The 13655-nt window shown below is 50.5% G+C and overlaps 6 protein-coding genes across 6 annotated transcripts; 3 read left to right on the top strand and 3 right to left on the bottom strand.

The window, feature by feature from the left end:
- Positions 1–102: 102 nt before the first annotated feature.
- ARB_00987 (uncharacterized protein) lies at positions 103–1012 on the bottom strand (the record flags this gene model as incomplete). Its single annotated transcript, XM_003012690.1, has 3 exons — positions 103–641; positions 773–920; positions 983–1012. 3 exons carry the CDS (start codon positions 1010–1012, stop codon positions 103–105), a joined length of 717 nt encoding a protein of 238 aa, XP_003012736.1.
- Positions 1013–1416: 404 nt separating this feature from the next.
- Positions 1417–2368, bottom strand: ARB_00986 (uncharacterized protein; the record flags this gene model as incomplete). The annotated part of the gene is made up of 2 exons (XM_003012689.1): positions 1417–2087; positions 2197–2368. The coding sequence occupies 2 exons, from the start codon at positions 2366–2368 to the stop codon at positions 1417–1419; spliced, it is 843 nt and encodes a 280-aa protein (XP_003012735.1).
- Positions 2369–2671: 303 nt separating this feature from the next.
- On the top strand, positions 2672–3519 carry ARB_00985 (uncharacterized protein; the record flags this gene model as incomplete). Its single annotated transcript, XM_003012688.1, has 2 exons — positions 2672–2769; positions 2832–3519. 2 exons carry the CDS (start codon positions 2672–2674, stop codon positions 3517–3519), a joined length of 786 nt encoding a protein of 261 aa, XP_003012734.1.
- A 273-nt stretch (positions 3520–3792) lies between these two features.
- On the bottom strand, positions 3793–4686 carry ARB_00984 (uncharacterized protein; the record flags this gene model as incomplete). Its single annotated transcript, XM_003012687.1, has 3 exons — positions 3793–3849; positions 3905–4542; positions 4617–4686. The coding sequence occupies 3 exons, from the start codon at positions 4684–4686 to the stop codon at positions 3793–3795; spliced, it is 765 nt and encodes a 254-aa protein (XP_003012733.1).
- Positions 4687–4995: 309 nt separating this feature from the next.
- On the top strand, positions 4996–7253 carry ARB_00983 (uncharacterized protein; the record flags this gene model as incomplete). Its single annotated transcript, XM_003012686.1, has 2 exons — positions 4996–5818; positions 5875–7253. The coding sequence occupies 2 exons, from the start codon at positions 4996–4998 to the stop codon at positions 7251–7253; spliced, it is 2202 nt and encodes a 733-aa protein (XP_003012732.1).
- A 1219-nt stretch (positions 7254–8472) lies between these two features.
- ARB_00982 (Rho GTPase activator (Bem3), putative) lies at positions 8473–13419 on the top strand (the record flags this gene model as incomplete). The annotated part of the gene is made up of 2 exons (XM_003012685.1): positions 8473–12610; positions 12686–13419. 2 exons carry the CDS (start codon positions 8473–8475, stop codon positions 13417–13419), a joined length of 4872 nt encoding a protein of 1623 aa, XP_003012731.1.
- Between the last annotated feature and the right edge of the window lie 236 nt (positions 13420–13655).

Genomic DNA, 13655 nt, shown 5'->3' with positions numbered 1-13655 from the left:
CATTACGATTTAACTCTTGGATATAATTGCAACGTCTATCTCAGGGTTGGCTGAGAAACACTAAGCAGTACCAAATTGAAATTGAAAAAGAACTGGTCATGCTTAGTTGACTTGGGTGCCATAGCCTCTGATCCTGTCAGCAAAAGCCCAGCTCTGGTTCTCCAGAGCTTCATTCTCCTTAAGCTCCACACCGTCCTTGGTAACAACCGCAATAGAATATCTGTCTGAGCTTCTAGCATCTCTGTAGAAAAGAACCCTCATGCATTGCTTCATAGCATCAACAGCCTGTTCCTTCGTGATGTTGTCTATCCCATTTTCCTCTGGGAACAATCGGCGGAGAATAGGCACAGCCAAGTGGGCTCCGAACCCTGTAGCAAGGGCTGGTGCGGAGTAAGTTGTTCCTAGCAAGTCTGCGGAGCTGAGGAATGGCTTGCCCTCATCGTCGAGTCCGGCAACAAGGATATGATTCCAGAGGGGGTCAAACTTGGATCGTCGCTGGTAAAGCAGTTTGGACAGATATGTGTGCAGGTTTTTGGCGTTGAGAGAATGCTCTCCGTACGTAGAATAGTTTTCTTGTATGTCTAGGGAGTTCAAGACGCGGTCGATATACTGCATATCAGAGACGTCACCACCAAATCCAACTACGGAAGAGTTGTCAAAGGCCCGGAGACGCTTCAAGTCGGTAAATCTGGCAAGAGAACCATAGGAGCCTGGCACATTTATATTAGTACAGTTAAATACCGCGACATGCTACATGCTGTGGATAGCTCACCCAGGTTGTCCGACGCTATAACGACGCCGTCCTTGAACTTGACAGCAATAACGGAGGTTCCTGTCACGATTGGGCGCTGGGTATGGGTCGTTGGGCCGGACGTCTGGAGATATGAGTGATCATAGGCCCCGTACACATCGTCTCGCGGCTACAGCAAATCAGTAGTTAGCTAAAGGAAGCTGATGGCGGGTTGTATGTCTTCGTGCTCACCCGACCCCAGACTTCTGGAAAGTGGTTCATGATGGATAGTTGGGTCAAGACTTCGTAATGAAAAAGGAGACAAAGAAATACGGAGCCGAGTAACTGCGGAAAGAGTAAAAGACAGAACCGCTATCGTTGGGTCAGGCCGTGGCTTATTGCTGGATGTTGTCCGTTGTTGATGCAGCTTGGAGGTTTTTGGTGAGCTTGCGACATAAGCGCAGCCTAGAAAACAAACAAGGCAAACATGTCGCCTCGCCAGTTAACTAAGTATCAGCAACGCCAACGGGTGATTCTACTGCCAGCAAGATGCGAGGAACTACAAATGATAGTAATTTGTATATTAGTAGGTAAGTGACTTTGTAAAGCCTGTCTATCCCGGGTATATTTTATTTCTCCAGTTACGCCCAAACTCCTTCCTAATACTCAAATATAAAGGATGCATCCTATCGAGACCTAGATCGTTTCCTTTTGCCCGGTGACCGCGAACGATGTCTTCTATATTCCAAATCCACCCGTCTCTGTCGTTTATCCTGATCATTTCGCTTGCTCTGGTCCAGCTTAAGCGGAGATGGTTCTCGACTGAGACCAGCCATGACCCGCTCAGCCGCGCTAGACTTTAATCTGCCACTCGCGGGGGTACCGTTCCCAGACCCAGAGACAAATTCGATTGCATCCCGGTCAGTCTTCTTCTCTTCCAGCTTGCGGCGTATGGCCTGCTGGCTCTTTGACAGCTCATCTTTGTAAGCCCATGACGGGAGAGTCGTAACATCCCATATTTCTGCGGGCAAAGAGGTACCATATTGCGCCCTTTCGTCTAGCCCGGCATGCTTCATGAGACTCTGAAGTAAATTTGGATTTTTCAGTGAAGAAGAAGAAGCCAGCTTCTCGTTAAAATGAACGCCCTGTTTCTTTAGGGATAGGAAATGCTCGAATTTCTTGTTCATTTCGGGACTGGGTGACCCGGGAGGAGACGGGGGAATGTCGAGATTTGGAAACGGAGGCAGCGTCAAGTCTCGTCGTAGTGCACTAATGGATATGAAAGACGTTGGTTTGTCGGACTGCGTGGTTTCTTCTGACAGCTGTGGTGTATAGGCGGCAGGTGGTAAAGGTCCAACTATAGGTTTGGTAGAATCGTCCACAGGTTCGGTGGATGGCACACTAGGTCCTACACAACTGTGAGAAGGATTGTCCACGGCATCAATTTGATAATAAGTCTGACTAACCTGTTGCTTCATTCTGCGTATCCTCAACCGGCTCTTTAGACAGAGTCTTTGCCTCAAGCACACTGTCTCTCGGCTTCTTCTGGTCAACCGCTAGTGCGCCCTTTACACCAACAGTTGTATCTTTCGTGCTCTCATCCTCACTGCTGCTTTCGTATGAACCTAACCCAAGCATCACTCCACGAACAAACGCCAACAGGTAGGCCCGCAGTAGCTGTAGCAACTTGACAGTGTCCTGTCCAGCTTGTTGTTTCTTTTCCTCCCGGTTCGGCGCAAAGTAGGAGAGAAGGGGCTTATGTAATCCAGGCAACTCCAGCTTGCGTTCTTCGAGCTTTGAAGAGCTTCAAGCAGAGCCAAGTCAACATATCAACAGTCAACAACCAACAGTGCAATCCACAAAGCGATACCCGGCCTATTCTCATCTCTGGTCCTTGATAAACGTGTTGTTTGTGGCCGTATAGCAGCTCGACCCCTCAAGATGAACTCGCTATTAACCCACCCAGACCCTCACAGCCAGCCTGTTGGGTACTCTTTCTCAGAGCAGTCAAGCGGCGCCAAACAGCACAGCTTCTACCCGTAAGTTTCACCTGCAGCATAGTAGTACGCTATACCAGGGACTAACATGCATCTTTGGCTAGATACACGGACAATGGTGGCTCTACTCTCGGCATAGCCGGTGACAATTTCGCTATCCTAGCAGGCGACACACGATCAGTCTCTGGGTACAACATCAACACCAGATATGCACCCAAGGTATTCAAGATTGGCGCAGACGAGCACACCGGAGAAGGTGGCCACATTATTCTCTGCGTCGTTGGCTTCTCTGCCGACGGCCGAGCTCTCAAGGAACGACTCGACGCCATCGTCAAGATGTATGAATACCACCACAACAAGCCAATGTCCGTTAGAGCGTGTGCACAGCGTCTATCCACGATCCTATATTCAAAACGGTTTTTCCCATACTACGTACATGCTATTCTGGCTGGAGTTGATGAAGAGGGCAAGGGAGCTCTGTACAGCTATGACCCTGTGGGTTCGTATGAGAGGGAGTTCTGTAGAGCGGCTGGATCGGCGGCTAGTTTGATGATGCCTTTCTTGGACAACCAGGTCAATTTCAAAAACCAGTATGTTCCCGGCAGCGGTCAGGGTAACGCATCTGTGGCCAGGAAGCCCGAGCCTCTTTCCAGAGAGGGTGCACAGCAGCTGGTACATGATGCATTCACTAGTTCTGTGGAGAGACATATTGAGGTTGGAGATGGGCTACAGATGATGATTGTCACCAAGGATGGTATAGAGGAGGTGTACCGCCCACTCAAGCGGGATTAAGCATGTTTTCATAGACGATATTACCAGCGCATCTTTCTCTGACGCACGCTTAAATGATGAAGTTTTAATCTGGTATCAATGCATCTCTTAATATTCTCCTATCCGAGGCACGATTGAACTTCTTTTGTCTAAATCCCATAATATAGGTATTCGCTCCCAGACCCATATATTCCGCATCATAAAAGGAAAAAAAAGAAAGAATTAACACCGAACAATAGCATTCAAAATGCAAAGCCAAAACGCCGACATGAGACCGAATATCATGAGTTACTTTTAAAATCGTTCCTTCATTCGCGAGGCAACTGTACGTAGATTTCCATATACCTTGCCCTATACAATTATTAGCCATGAACCAAGTAAATCTATAAGGCGGGGACAAACTTACCGGAGGGCTTCCTAGAATCAAGCTGACAATAGCTTCTCTAGCAACATGGATATTTCTGAATCCTCCGAGGATGTGTATCTTCTGGTCTGCAAGCACAACTCTAGTCCTGCTGGCATTTTCAATAGCGAATTTTGTCTTCCCATCTTTTCCTGCTATTCGACCAATAGCTCTGCCCAAATGTTCGCCATTAAGCGTCTTGACATCCTTAATCTCAAATGTCTCAATGTAAAGATCGTCCAGTCGGAGAAGAGCAATAGCATCATCGGTATCAAACCCAAGAGTAAAGGCTTTGACAAAATCCTCACCCTTTTGGAGGGCTCCTGTATCGGTCGTGTGTTTCGATGTGCGCAGCTCAACTGCTCGGTTCTTCATGTTCATGCGTACTTGGAGCTTCAGATGCTCGACCAGTGGAGGATATATCTTTGGCCACTCGGCTTTGAGAGGCGTCAGGCGATGAGGAGGGATCGGTACTTTGCGAGTTTCGACTCTGTATGCGTTGCCGGATGCTTTTATGGGCGTGAAGCGCAGTCGTCCTTCCTCGTCTACGGCCATTTCACTGTCTTCCTGTCCCTGTGTCTGCGGTGCCGACGGCTCCTCCGGTTGAGCACCGCTTGTATCTATCATGATATCCTCTTCATCTGCACCATATCATCAGTATCTGTCTGCACCTTCATCACATCATTGCTGATAAGAAAATTTTGGGAGAACAAACTTTGGGCTGGCTGTAGAGCAGAAACCTCATTCTCCTCTGGCTTGTCCAGGCGCGCGGTGGGAGCTGGCATGGTTCCGGTATGTCTATTACCGTCGGGCTATCTTCAGATCAAATACTAAGCGCAGGCCGTGGTCAAGTTACCGTCGATCGAGATGTTGAAGTTGCGATAAAAATGATATTCTTTCGATGTGGTGGGAAAATCCACGATGCAAACAAGACAAACATCGCAATCTTATCGAAAAACCTGCGGAAGCTTGACGTATAAAATTTCTTGGACGGTATTTTTTGCTTCAGCTGTTGACGGAAGACCAGAAGCATCAATTTGAGCAAGGAGGCATCAGAGAAGCTTCTTAGGGCCGTTCATGATGCCAGAGGAGACATGTCAGGACATATAGGACGACGGCTGTTCTCGACACTGCGCACCAGCTTTACCTCCGGCTTCCAGTCCAGCTTCCTCCAGCCCGGTCGACAGGGTGCTCTCGGTCCCTTCACAGAGAACTGCCATGGCTCGGCTTCCGGCTTCAATCTATTTCGGAATCGGACGATACGGCGATTTTCGAGCTCGAGACCGAATAATGTGAGGAAGGTCAGTCGCCAGTTTGCATCAGGCGGATTGTTGGTGGTTGGTACAACGTCTACGAGGAGTGCAGCTACGGTAGAGACGGGAGCGGCAGCTTGTGCAGCTGCTTCGACGGAGAAGAGTGTCTACCATGGCTGCAGGAGATTTGGAAACAATTTGAACGGCCTGGGGCTTCAGAGTGCTGCCAGCTGGGGATGGAGACGGTCTCTACATACATCGAAGGAAGGAGGCGAAAAGGAGCATACGCCAGAAACGAGAAGACAGCAGCCATCAGAGCCATCCAACGTGAATGCAGAAGCATCTAAACCGGTTTCTGGGCCAGAGACTCCAGCTGGACCTCCAAAGGCTGATGGAGGACATGGTCGATACCATCTGATGGACCGGCTACCGCATATGCATCGGCCAACTAAGGAAGAGCTTCTAGCTGCCGCCACGGGATTCTGGTCGCGGCTGAAAGTGCGATTCAAGTGGTTTTCCATCAGGAGTGTCCGGCCATTCAATGTTGATGAAATTAGTACTTTTTTCTCCTGGGTTCTGCTTGGGCATGTGTTGTGGATTATACTGGGGACGACGACCTTCTTCTCACTCCTCATATTTACTATCAATACCGTTTTTGCACAAGGTGAGTTATGCATTAATTCCACGAAGACGAAAACACCCGTTACTGACAGCTGTTAGAAACCCTTGCAAGATGGATCGGTAACTATCTAACTCGGTCATCCGGAGTGAAAGTTGTCTTTGAATCGGCAATTGTGCCCAAATGGGGTGACGGAGTGATAACCTTCAAGAATGTGTTTGTCTCCCGCAGACCAGGCCAAGGGAAAGGGAATGTGAGCAAAGGATCGTCGAAGACAGTTGCCGCCGCCGCATTTCAGGAGATGGACCACCCTCGCCAGCAGAACGATGAAGAGACAGAGGACTCAAACTACACGCAATTCGATGTCTCTATAGATACAGTCAACGTGACGCTATCCTTTACCAAATGGTTTAATAGCCATGGTCTGCTGAAAGATGTACATGTCAAGGGCATTCGGGGTATTGTTGACAGAACGCATGTCAAATGGTCAGAAGCGGATGCTCAGATTGATCCCAAATCATACCGGGTAGAGCATAACCCAGGCGACTTTGAGCTGGACTCTTTCAAGATGGAAGACGTTTTGGTCACTATATACCAGCCTAACAACTTCCGGCCATTTACCCTCAGCATCTTCTCATGCGACCTACCAAGGCTACGACGGCAATGGCTTATGTATGACTTCCTGTCTGCGAACATGATGTCTGGTTCGTATGACAATTCTCTATTCACCATCCACCCACGCCAAACACATCGATACACAGGAGCCCAGCTACAAGGCGGTCTAGAAGAAGATGGTGGCCGGAGTCCCTGGAAGAAACATAACCGGATCCGCATAGACGGTCTGAACATCGACCATCTCAACACGGGAGTCCAAGGCCCCTTCTCATGGATCCATGAGGGCACTGTCGACATTGTTGCCGACCTTATGCTCCCAGCTGAATCAGACGAGAGTCTAGGCAAGGTCATGTCCGATTTCTACGATAGGATGGAAGCCACTGTTACCGCCGACCGATACCATCCAAATGATAGTGCACTGGCCCAGAACGAAGACAACAAGCGATTTGTGGTCACTGACCTACGCATACACTTGAACAATGTACGCGCGGTAGTGCCCATTTTCAACCGGGACTTGTCTTACGTTAATAATGCCCTTATCAGGCCCATAGTGGCGTATATCAACAGCCGACGAACTTTCATCCCCATCCAGTGCCGGCTAGTTAAGCGAGCCAGCGACTTTGATGGTAGCTGGACCATCTTCGACAGCGGACTGATGGACGATCTCTCTGCAGAGGTGTGTACTTACTTGCTCTTTCTTTCTACGCAGCCCAAGCTAACTGACCCCTTACAGACATACGATGCCTTTGCACGAGACGTTGTCGACGAGCAGGCTCGGACACGACGCTTCAAGAAGGTCGGCCTTTGGTCTCTCCAGCTCGCTGCACAGGCCATCTTCATGGGCATGGCCGGCAATATCATTTAGTACCTGCCATCTACCGCCGCCACCACTACCAACATCATCGCCTTCTCCTCCACCACATCCACCTCATCGTCTCTTCTCATCATGACCCTAATCTTTTCTGTACTTGACTGCTCGGTGTTGGGAGTTGCCATTCCGTTAATGTATTTTATCAAGTTTCTTCATCTTCTGCAGGTGTCCGGGGTGATAACACGTAGTTATGGCGAGGAAACGTCTGTGTAAAAAAAGAACCAACCTTCTAATGTCGAACCTGCATTTTCCATGCATATCAAGCATCTGTCAAGTCCTTGTCAATCGTTCTCCATCCATCTCTCCGCCACCAGTCGCCTCTCGCAATCAGGGGGAAAAAAAAAAGAATACGAGATTGGCAGCACAGAAGCGTGGAAGCCAGCAGTGCCCACATCTCGTATTCCCTTGTCCTCTTTTTGGGCGTTTTGCCTTTCTTCCCCAGGCCGCTGCTTTCTGCTGTATCTGCTGCATCTGCTGCATCTGCATCCTCTCGTCTTGTCGTTTGCGACCTGTCTCGACCGGCCTGCCCCTGAGCTCCTATTCTTATCCCGCGGGTGAGTACAGACCTAAGACGTGCAGCATGCAGCCTTGGTGATGCATGTGTGAGGGCCAGAGACGCCACAAAGAGCTGCAACCAGTCGTGTGCGAGGGAGGTGTTCGTCCTTCTCTGGCCGGCCCACGCAGTTGCTGGAGCTCTCCGTCAATAGCAATCAATACTGCTGTAGATGCCGTTCACTATGTAGAGGCTGCGAGTAGAGAAGTGGTGATAGAGAGAGAAAGTGACTCGAAGCAGATTTTAAGTAGACAGCGTGACCTGGTCGCCTGATTAGGAAATAAACAACTACATCTCGTCGACTTCACCTCCGGCCTGCGCAGCAACATCTCGACAGAAGACAAGACAGACAGCCAGACGCAGCTCCAGGTACCAAAACGACCCTCCAGCGCTCCGGCGGTGCTTCTCTGCTAACTCGTTGACAGTGCAGGGCTCGGCGGGCCCCATATTTAGCATACTTTTTAGACGATATCTCCGCTAGCTACATGCCTTAGTCCGAGGATGGCGCCTTTGAGCCCCTGAGCAAACCCGCAGACAGCAAGCCAGAAAAGCCAGAGGAGCCGTCCCTCTCTTCACGCGGCGCCGCCAGCAGAGAGAACTCCCTCTCCCGTTTCTGTCGATGATAGGGTAGTTAGGTAGAGGAGCTGTCTATCTCTGACCATGTCGTATGTCCGGCGTCAGCGTCAAGATGCCCTGGCACACGCCCTTGCACAGCAGCCAGGTCCATCCCATCACGAAACAGCCCCAGTCCCACCAGTTGATTGTGCTGCTGCGTCTTCGTCGTCTGCTGCGTCTGTTGCCTCTGCTTCTCCCCTGACGATGAATGACAGCTCTGGCCAGCAGCGGCAGCAGCAGCACCCTCAACCGCACCAGCAGCAGCAGCAGCAGTACCACTTCCGGCCGCAGCACAGTGCGCAGAAAGAGCAGCAGTATCAGGTGAAGGGAGACGGCCGCCCCCCTGTTCGCTACTCAGCCGCTCCCGTGCTCTCTCGTCCGCTGTCTACCCATGCGCTGCACCCGTCCTATTCCTCACATCTACACCATCATCTACCAAACCAACAGCAACAGCAACTACCCCGGCTGCCCCAGGATGCCCTGAACATCCATACCGATAGCAGACTAGCCCACACTCAACGTGCTCTTCCTCAGACGGGGGCCGCATCACATCCTTCCTCACGTCTTCCTCCTGCTGCCCCTTCGCCCTCCTCCCCAGCCGCCAGACTGGATACCTCAGTCTCCTACTCCCCTTTTCCTCGCCAGCTCCAGACGACGCCGACCTTTCACTCTCTCGACAACAGAGTTAGCCCAGTCTCTTCTCTGTCGCCTTCTCCTTCTGCCCTTTACTTCCACGAGCGCATGGCGGGCCAGCACCAGGGTCAGGGGGCGAGCCAGGCGCTTTCTCTACGTCTACAACGGTCTAGGGAACTGATGGCTACCAGCAGAGAACCAGAGGGAGGAGAGAAGGAAAGCGAACAGAAGGGGTCAAGTGCAGACAAGGACGATACATCACACTCACACTCACCTTCAGATTCAGTCTCCATGTCCGCCGCTTCTGGTTCTACTCCCAATACATCACCCATCATGCCGACGAGCACAACAAACAACCACCAGAACCAGCCGCAGCAGCAGCAACAACAACAAGTTTCCACCAGCAAGCCTGCATCGACCTCATCGACCCCAAAACCCACACCGCGCACTTCTTCTATAGACTCCGCGATCTCCTCTCTCTCTTCCAGCTCCCATCCAACAACCCACTCGCACAAATCCTCCGTCGACAGCCCCGCCATCACTTCCACAGATATCAGCAACCTGATTTCGGCCGCTAACGGCTCGCCAGAGGCTGTCATTGCACATCTAGTTAAAGAGAAACAGCAGGCTGTCTCTCAAAACTCGCAACTATGGAGACTCGTGGAAAAACAGCGTCGTATGGTCCTGGCGCTTAACAAGGATCTAGAGCGTGCGATGGAGGACAAGGACAAACTGAAGAAGAAAATCAAAGAGTTGGAAAAATGGAAGGAGGATGCCATCAAAGCAGAAGCCGACAGAAATGCGACTGAAACTCCTAATGGTCTCCCCGAAGAGGGCACCAACGACGATGCTTCTCTGGCGGCTAAATTGCCAGTGCAGACCCCTGTATCCGAATCACCCCCTAAATCACAACCCACGCCGCCGTCTCGCCGTGCACCTCCAGCGCCATTACAGCTCTCGGGTAGCCAGCGTCTTCGTCCCCATATCGAAGTAGAGCAGTCGAACAACCAGTCCTCTAGCAGCAACTCCAACGCAGTCGCATCAGACTCCGAATACGATTCAACCGCCGAGGAGAATGACCTTCCTACCTTCGAACGCGGCCGACGGAAAACCCGCGAAGAGGATGACCGGCTACGAGAAGCCATGCTTGCGCAGAAGGAGAAAGAACTGTCTAAATCAAAATCGAAGTCGAAGTCGAAGAGCCGTAGTCAGTCAGACAAGAAGGCAAAAAGCATCAACCCACCTGAAGCTCTCCAGAAGGAACAGGCACAACAGGAGGCCCGGACTGGACCTGCACCTACCACTGGATTTGCTGGTGTAGGATTACCTGCCAGCCCTCGTGCATCTGTCTCGCCTCCCTATGCTGCCAGACAAGCTGGACAAAGCCTAGCATCCATCCTAGGCCCTGTAGATGGCTCCAAATCTCTGAGGGCGAGACTTACCAAGGCACCACCAATGAGTCCTGGATTGCCGCAAAGCCCACGGCCTGGTGATAGACCCATCGGATCTCCTATGCCTCGTATGCCTAGAGAAGGGCATATGAATATCTCAACACCTTTGCGAAATGCTTTCCCCGCACCTTTCCAGGCCTCGCAATCGCAGCAACCTACCAATCCCCACATCCATCAATTAGTACAACATGAAAAGAAGGGGTCAACAACTTCCACCTCCACATCAACATCAACATCTACCACTATACCCACCATCGACCCTGCTGTGCAGATTGATAGCTCAACTCCCACCGCCGCTACCACACCAAAAACCATTTACCGTGGCCTTGTATCGGATGAATACCCGGATCTGCTACTCCCACCTAATTCATTACCTTCAATTCTCATTCAAGTCTCTTCTTCCCGTCTCCGCCCATCACGGCAGAGTTATATGAACCTCAATTCTTCCTCAGCAGCTGAGCGTGGCAATCCCGATGAAGACCCTGTATTCACACTCAGTGTTTTTGCTCGCTCGTCTAAGTCGGAGTTATGGCGGGTTGAAAAGCCCATCGTAGCTCTTCCGCAGCTGGACCAGCAGGTAAAGGCTTTATGTAGGTTTTCTGGCAGGATACCAGACCGCTCTGTGTTCAGTGGTCATTCACCAGCAAAGGTTGATGAGAGACGTGCTGCGTTAAATAATTATTTCGAAGCGCTACTCGACACACCTATGGACGATGAGGCTGCATTGGTGATTTGCCGATTCCTCACTGCCGATGCCATTGAACCAAGGGATGATGAGATGAGTCTCGCTTCTGGAGGTGGGAATGTCAATTCCTCTGCTGGTGGCTCCCAAGATATCAAGGCAACTATCCAGGTAGGAAACGATGGTAAGCCAAAGATGGAAGGGTATCTCACCAAGCGTGGTAAAAACTTCGGTGGCTGGAAGTCACGATATTTTGTTCTTCATGGGCCAGAACTGAAATACTATGAGCACCCTGGTGGTACACATCTGGGCACCATACGCATCCAGCATGCTCAAATAGGCAAACAATCCAGTCAGGGCAAAAACGGCTCATCTTCGCAGGCCGAAAACTATGATGATAACCAATACCGCCATGCGTTCTTGATATTGGAACCGAAAAAGAAGGATTCAAGCTCTCTAGTCCGCCATGTACTTTGTGCAGAGAGCGACGAAGAGAGAGACGCCTGGGTTGATTCTCTGCTCAGCCATGTCGAACAGATCGAGGGGGAGAACGACGATAAAGATAAGGAAACACAGATGGACAAAGACGGCAAAGATGAAACAGCGAATAAACCCCGCATACCCCTGAACAACTCAAGCGTAAACACAAACGCGACTAAAAAAGGCTCATCAAAGGATTCCTCAGACGTCCCTGAGGCTGAGGGCATTCGTGCGCTAAGCTATGATGATGTCGTGGCTGCCGAAGCGCCCGTTAGGGGTGTACCCCAGGGCTACGAGTCCACCGACTCCCTTGCAACACCGCAATCTCACCTCGACCAAGCTATGCCACTGACCCCTTCATTTAAACCGATCTCAGGTCCTACAAATGGGGTTAAGATCCAAGATCCGTCGGCTTGGGGCAACAAACCTAGCACTATGTCTTCTGTGAAGGAGAAGAAGCGCAGCATCTGGGGCTTCTCTCGTCAGGCTGCCAATGATTCCGTTAGCTCCACCTCCCGCCAGGATTCAATTAGCGGAACAACGACGTCTGGGGGTGGGAATGGAAGTGCATCTTCTCTCGAGCATAAGGAGACGATACGTGCTGTATTTGGATTGCCTCTTGCAGAGGCCGTGGAGTTCTGTGCATGTCCTGAGCCTGGAGCCGATACTACTCTTCCTGCTGTCGTATACCGATGTCTCCAATACCTCCGTGCTCGCAAGGCCGAGTGCGAGGAAGGCATCTTCCGTCTTAGTGGCTCTAATGTAGTTATTAAGGGCCTTAAGGAGCGGTTTAATACCGAAGGAGATTTGGATTTCTTGGAAGGAGACGTATACTACGATGTCCATGCCGTGGCTTCGTTATTCAAGCAGTATCTTCGGGAATTACCGATCACAGTACTAACCAAGGAGCTTCATTTAGATTTCATCAGGGTTCTAGGTATGTACTAGCATTCCCTTTTTTAGATCTCGTTTACCCTAATCCCGTACGTACAATATGCTAACCTACTTCTAGATCTGGACGACAAGCAAAAGAAGATTGCTGCGTTCCACACTTTGGTCCACCGTTTACCAAAGCCAAATATAGCACTCCTCAAGGCCCTCTCCGAATTCCTTATTAACGTAGTCAACAATTCAGACGTCAACAAGATGACGGTTCGAAATGTCGGCATCGTCTTTGCTCCAACCCTCAACATCCCTGCCCCTGTATTCTCTCTATTCTTATCGGACTTTGACCTAATATTTGGCGATACTCCGCCATCCTTTCCACAAGCTCGTGGCTCATCCCCCAGCTCTCCTCCTGGGACTGCCCCAGGCTCCGGGTCAGGGCCGGGAAGCCCTGGCTCTATTGTCGAAGTCACCGTCGAGTCTCCGGGACTAAACCCGGAAGACATACGCTCCCCACGACATCAAATGTTCTCTGATTTACCATGTACACCTGCTTACGACCAGAACTCTTTCCACGGTCAATCCAATGATGCTAATGCTTACCGACTCGCAAAAGAAAACTACGATATCAACGCTGGTTTCGCATCTCTTCACTCACACCAACACCAATATGACCCTTCCACAACTCCAATGAACGTGAACGTTAGCCGAGACGGCCAGTTCGGTGGCTTGGATGGCATGTTGGCGCCATCAGGCAGCTCTTCACAACCAAGCAAATCGAAACGCCGCGAGAGCTCTCTGTTGTTCATGTCACTTGGCAGCAGGAAGACCTCCCTCCCTAAGATTCGTGATGAAGAATAATTCCATATCTGACTTGAACCTCATAATCTATTTCACCATCTAACTATGGAAGCACCTTCTCACCTGCATTGACATGCATTTCCTATTTTGTTCTTTCCATTTTTTTTATTTTTTATTCTAACCTCTTATTCTTTTCAGAGAATCGCGTCTGCGGTTAGCAAGCGAGTACGCAAATACCAATTCTTCCGTCCCTTTTTCCCTCTCATCGGCGGCTTCCGTGATTTCAATCAAATTTA

Source organism: Trichophyton benhamiae (assembly GCF_000151125.1).
Source record: "Trichophyton benhamiae CBS 112371 chromosome Unknown contig02295.1, whole genome shotgun sequence".
NCBI lineage: Eukaryota > Fungi > Ascomycota > Eurotiomycetes > Onygenales > Arthrodermataceae > Trichophyton > Trichophyton benhamiae.
Note: the sequence above shows the minus strand (reverse complement) of the source record. Positions and strands in the feature narration are given on the sequence as shown.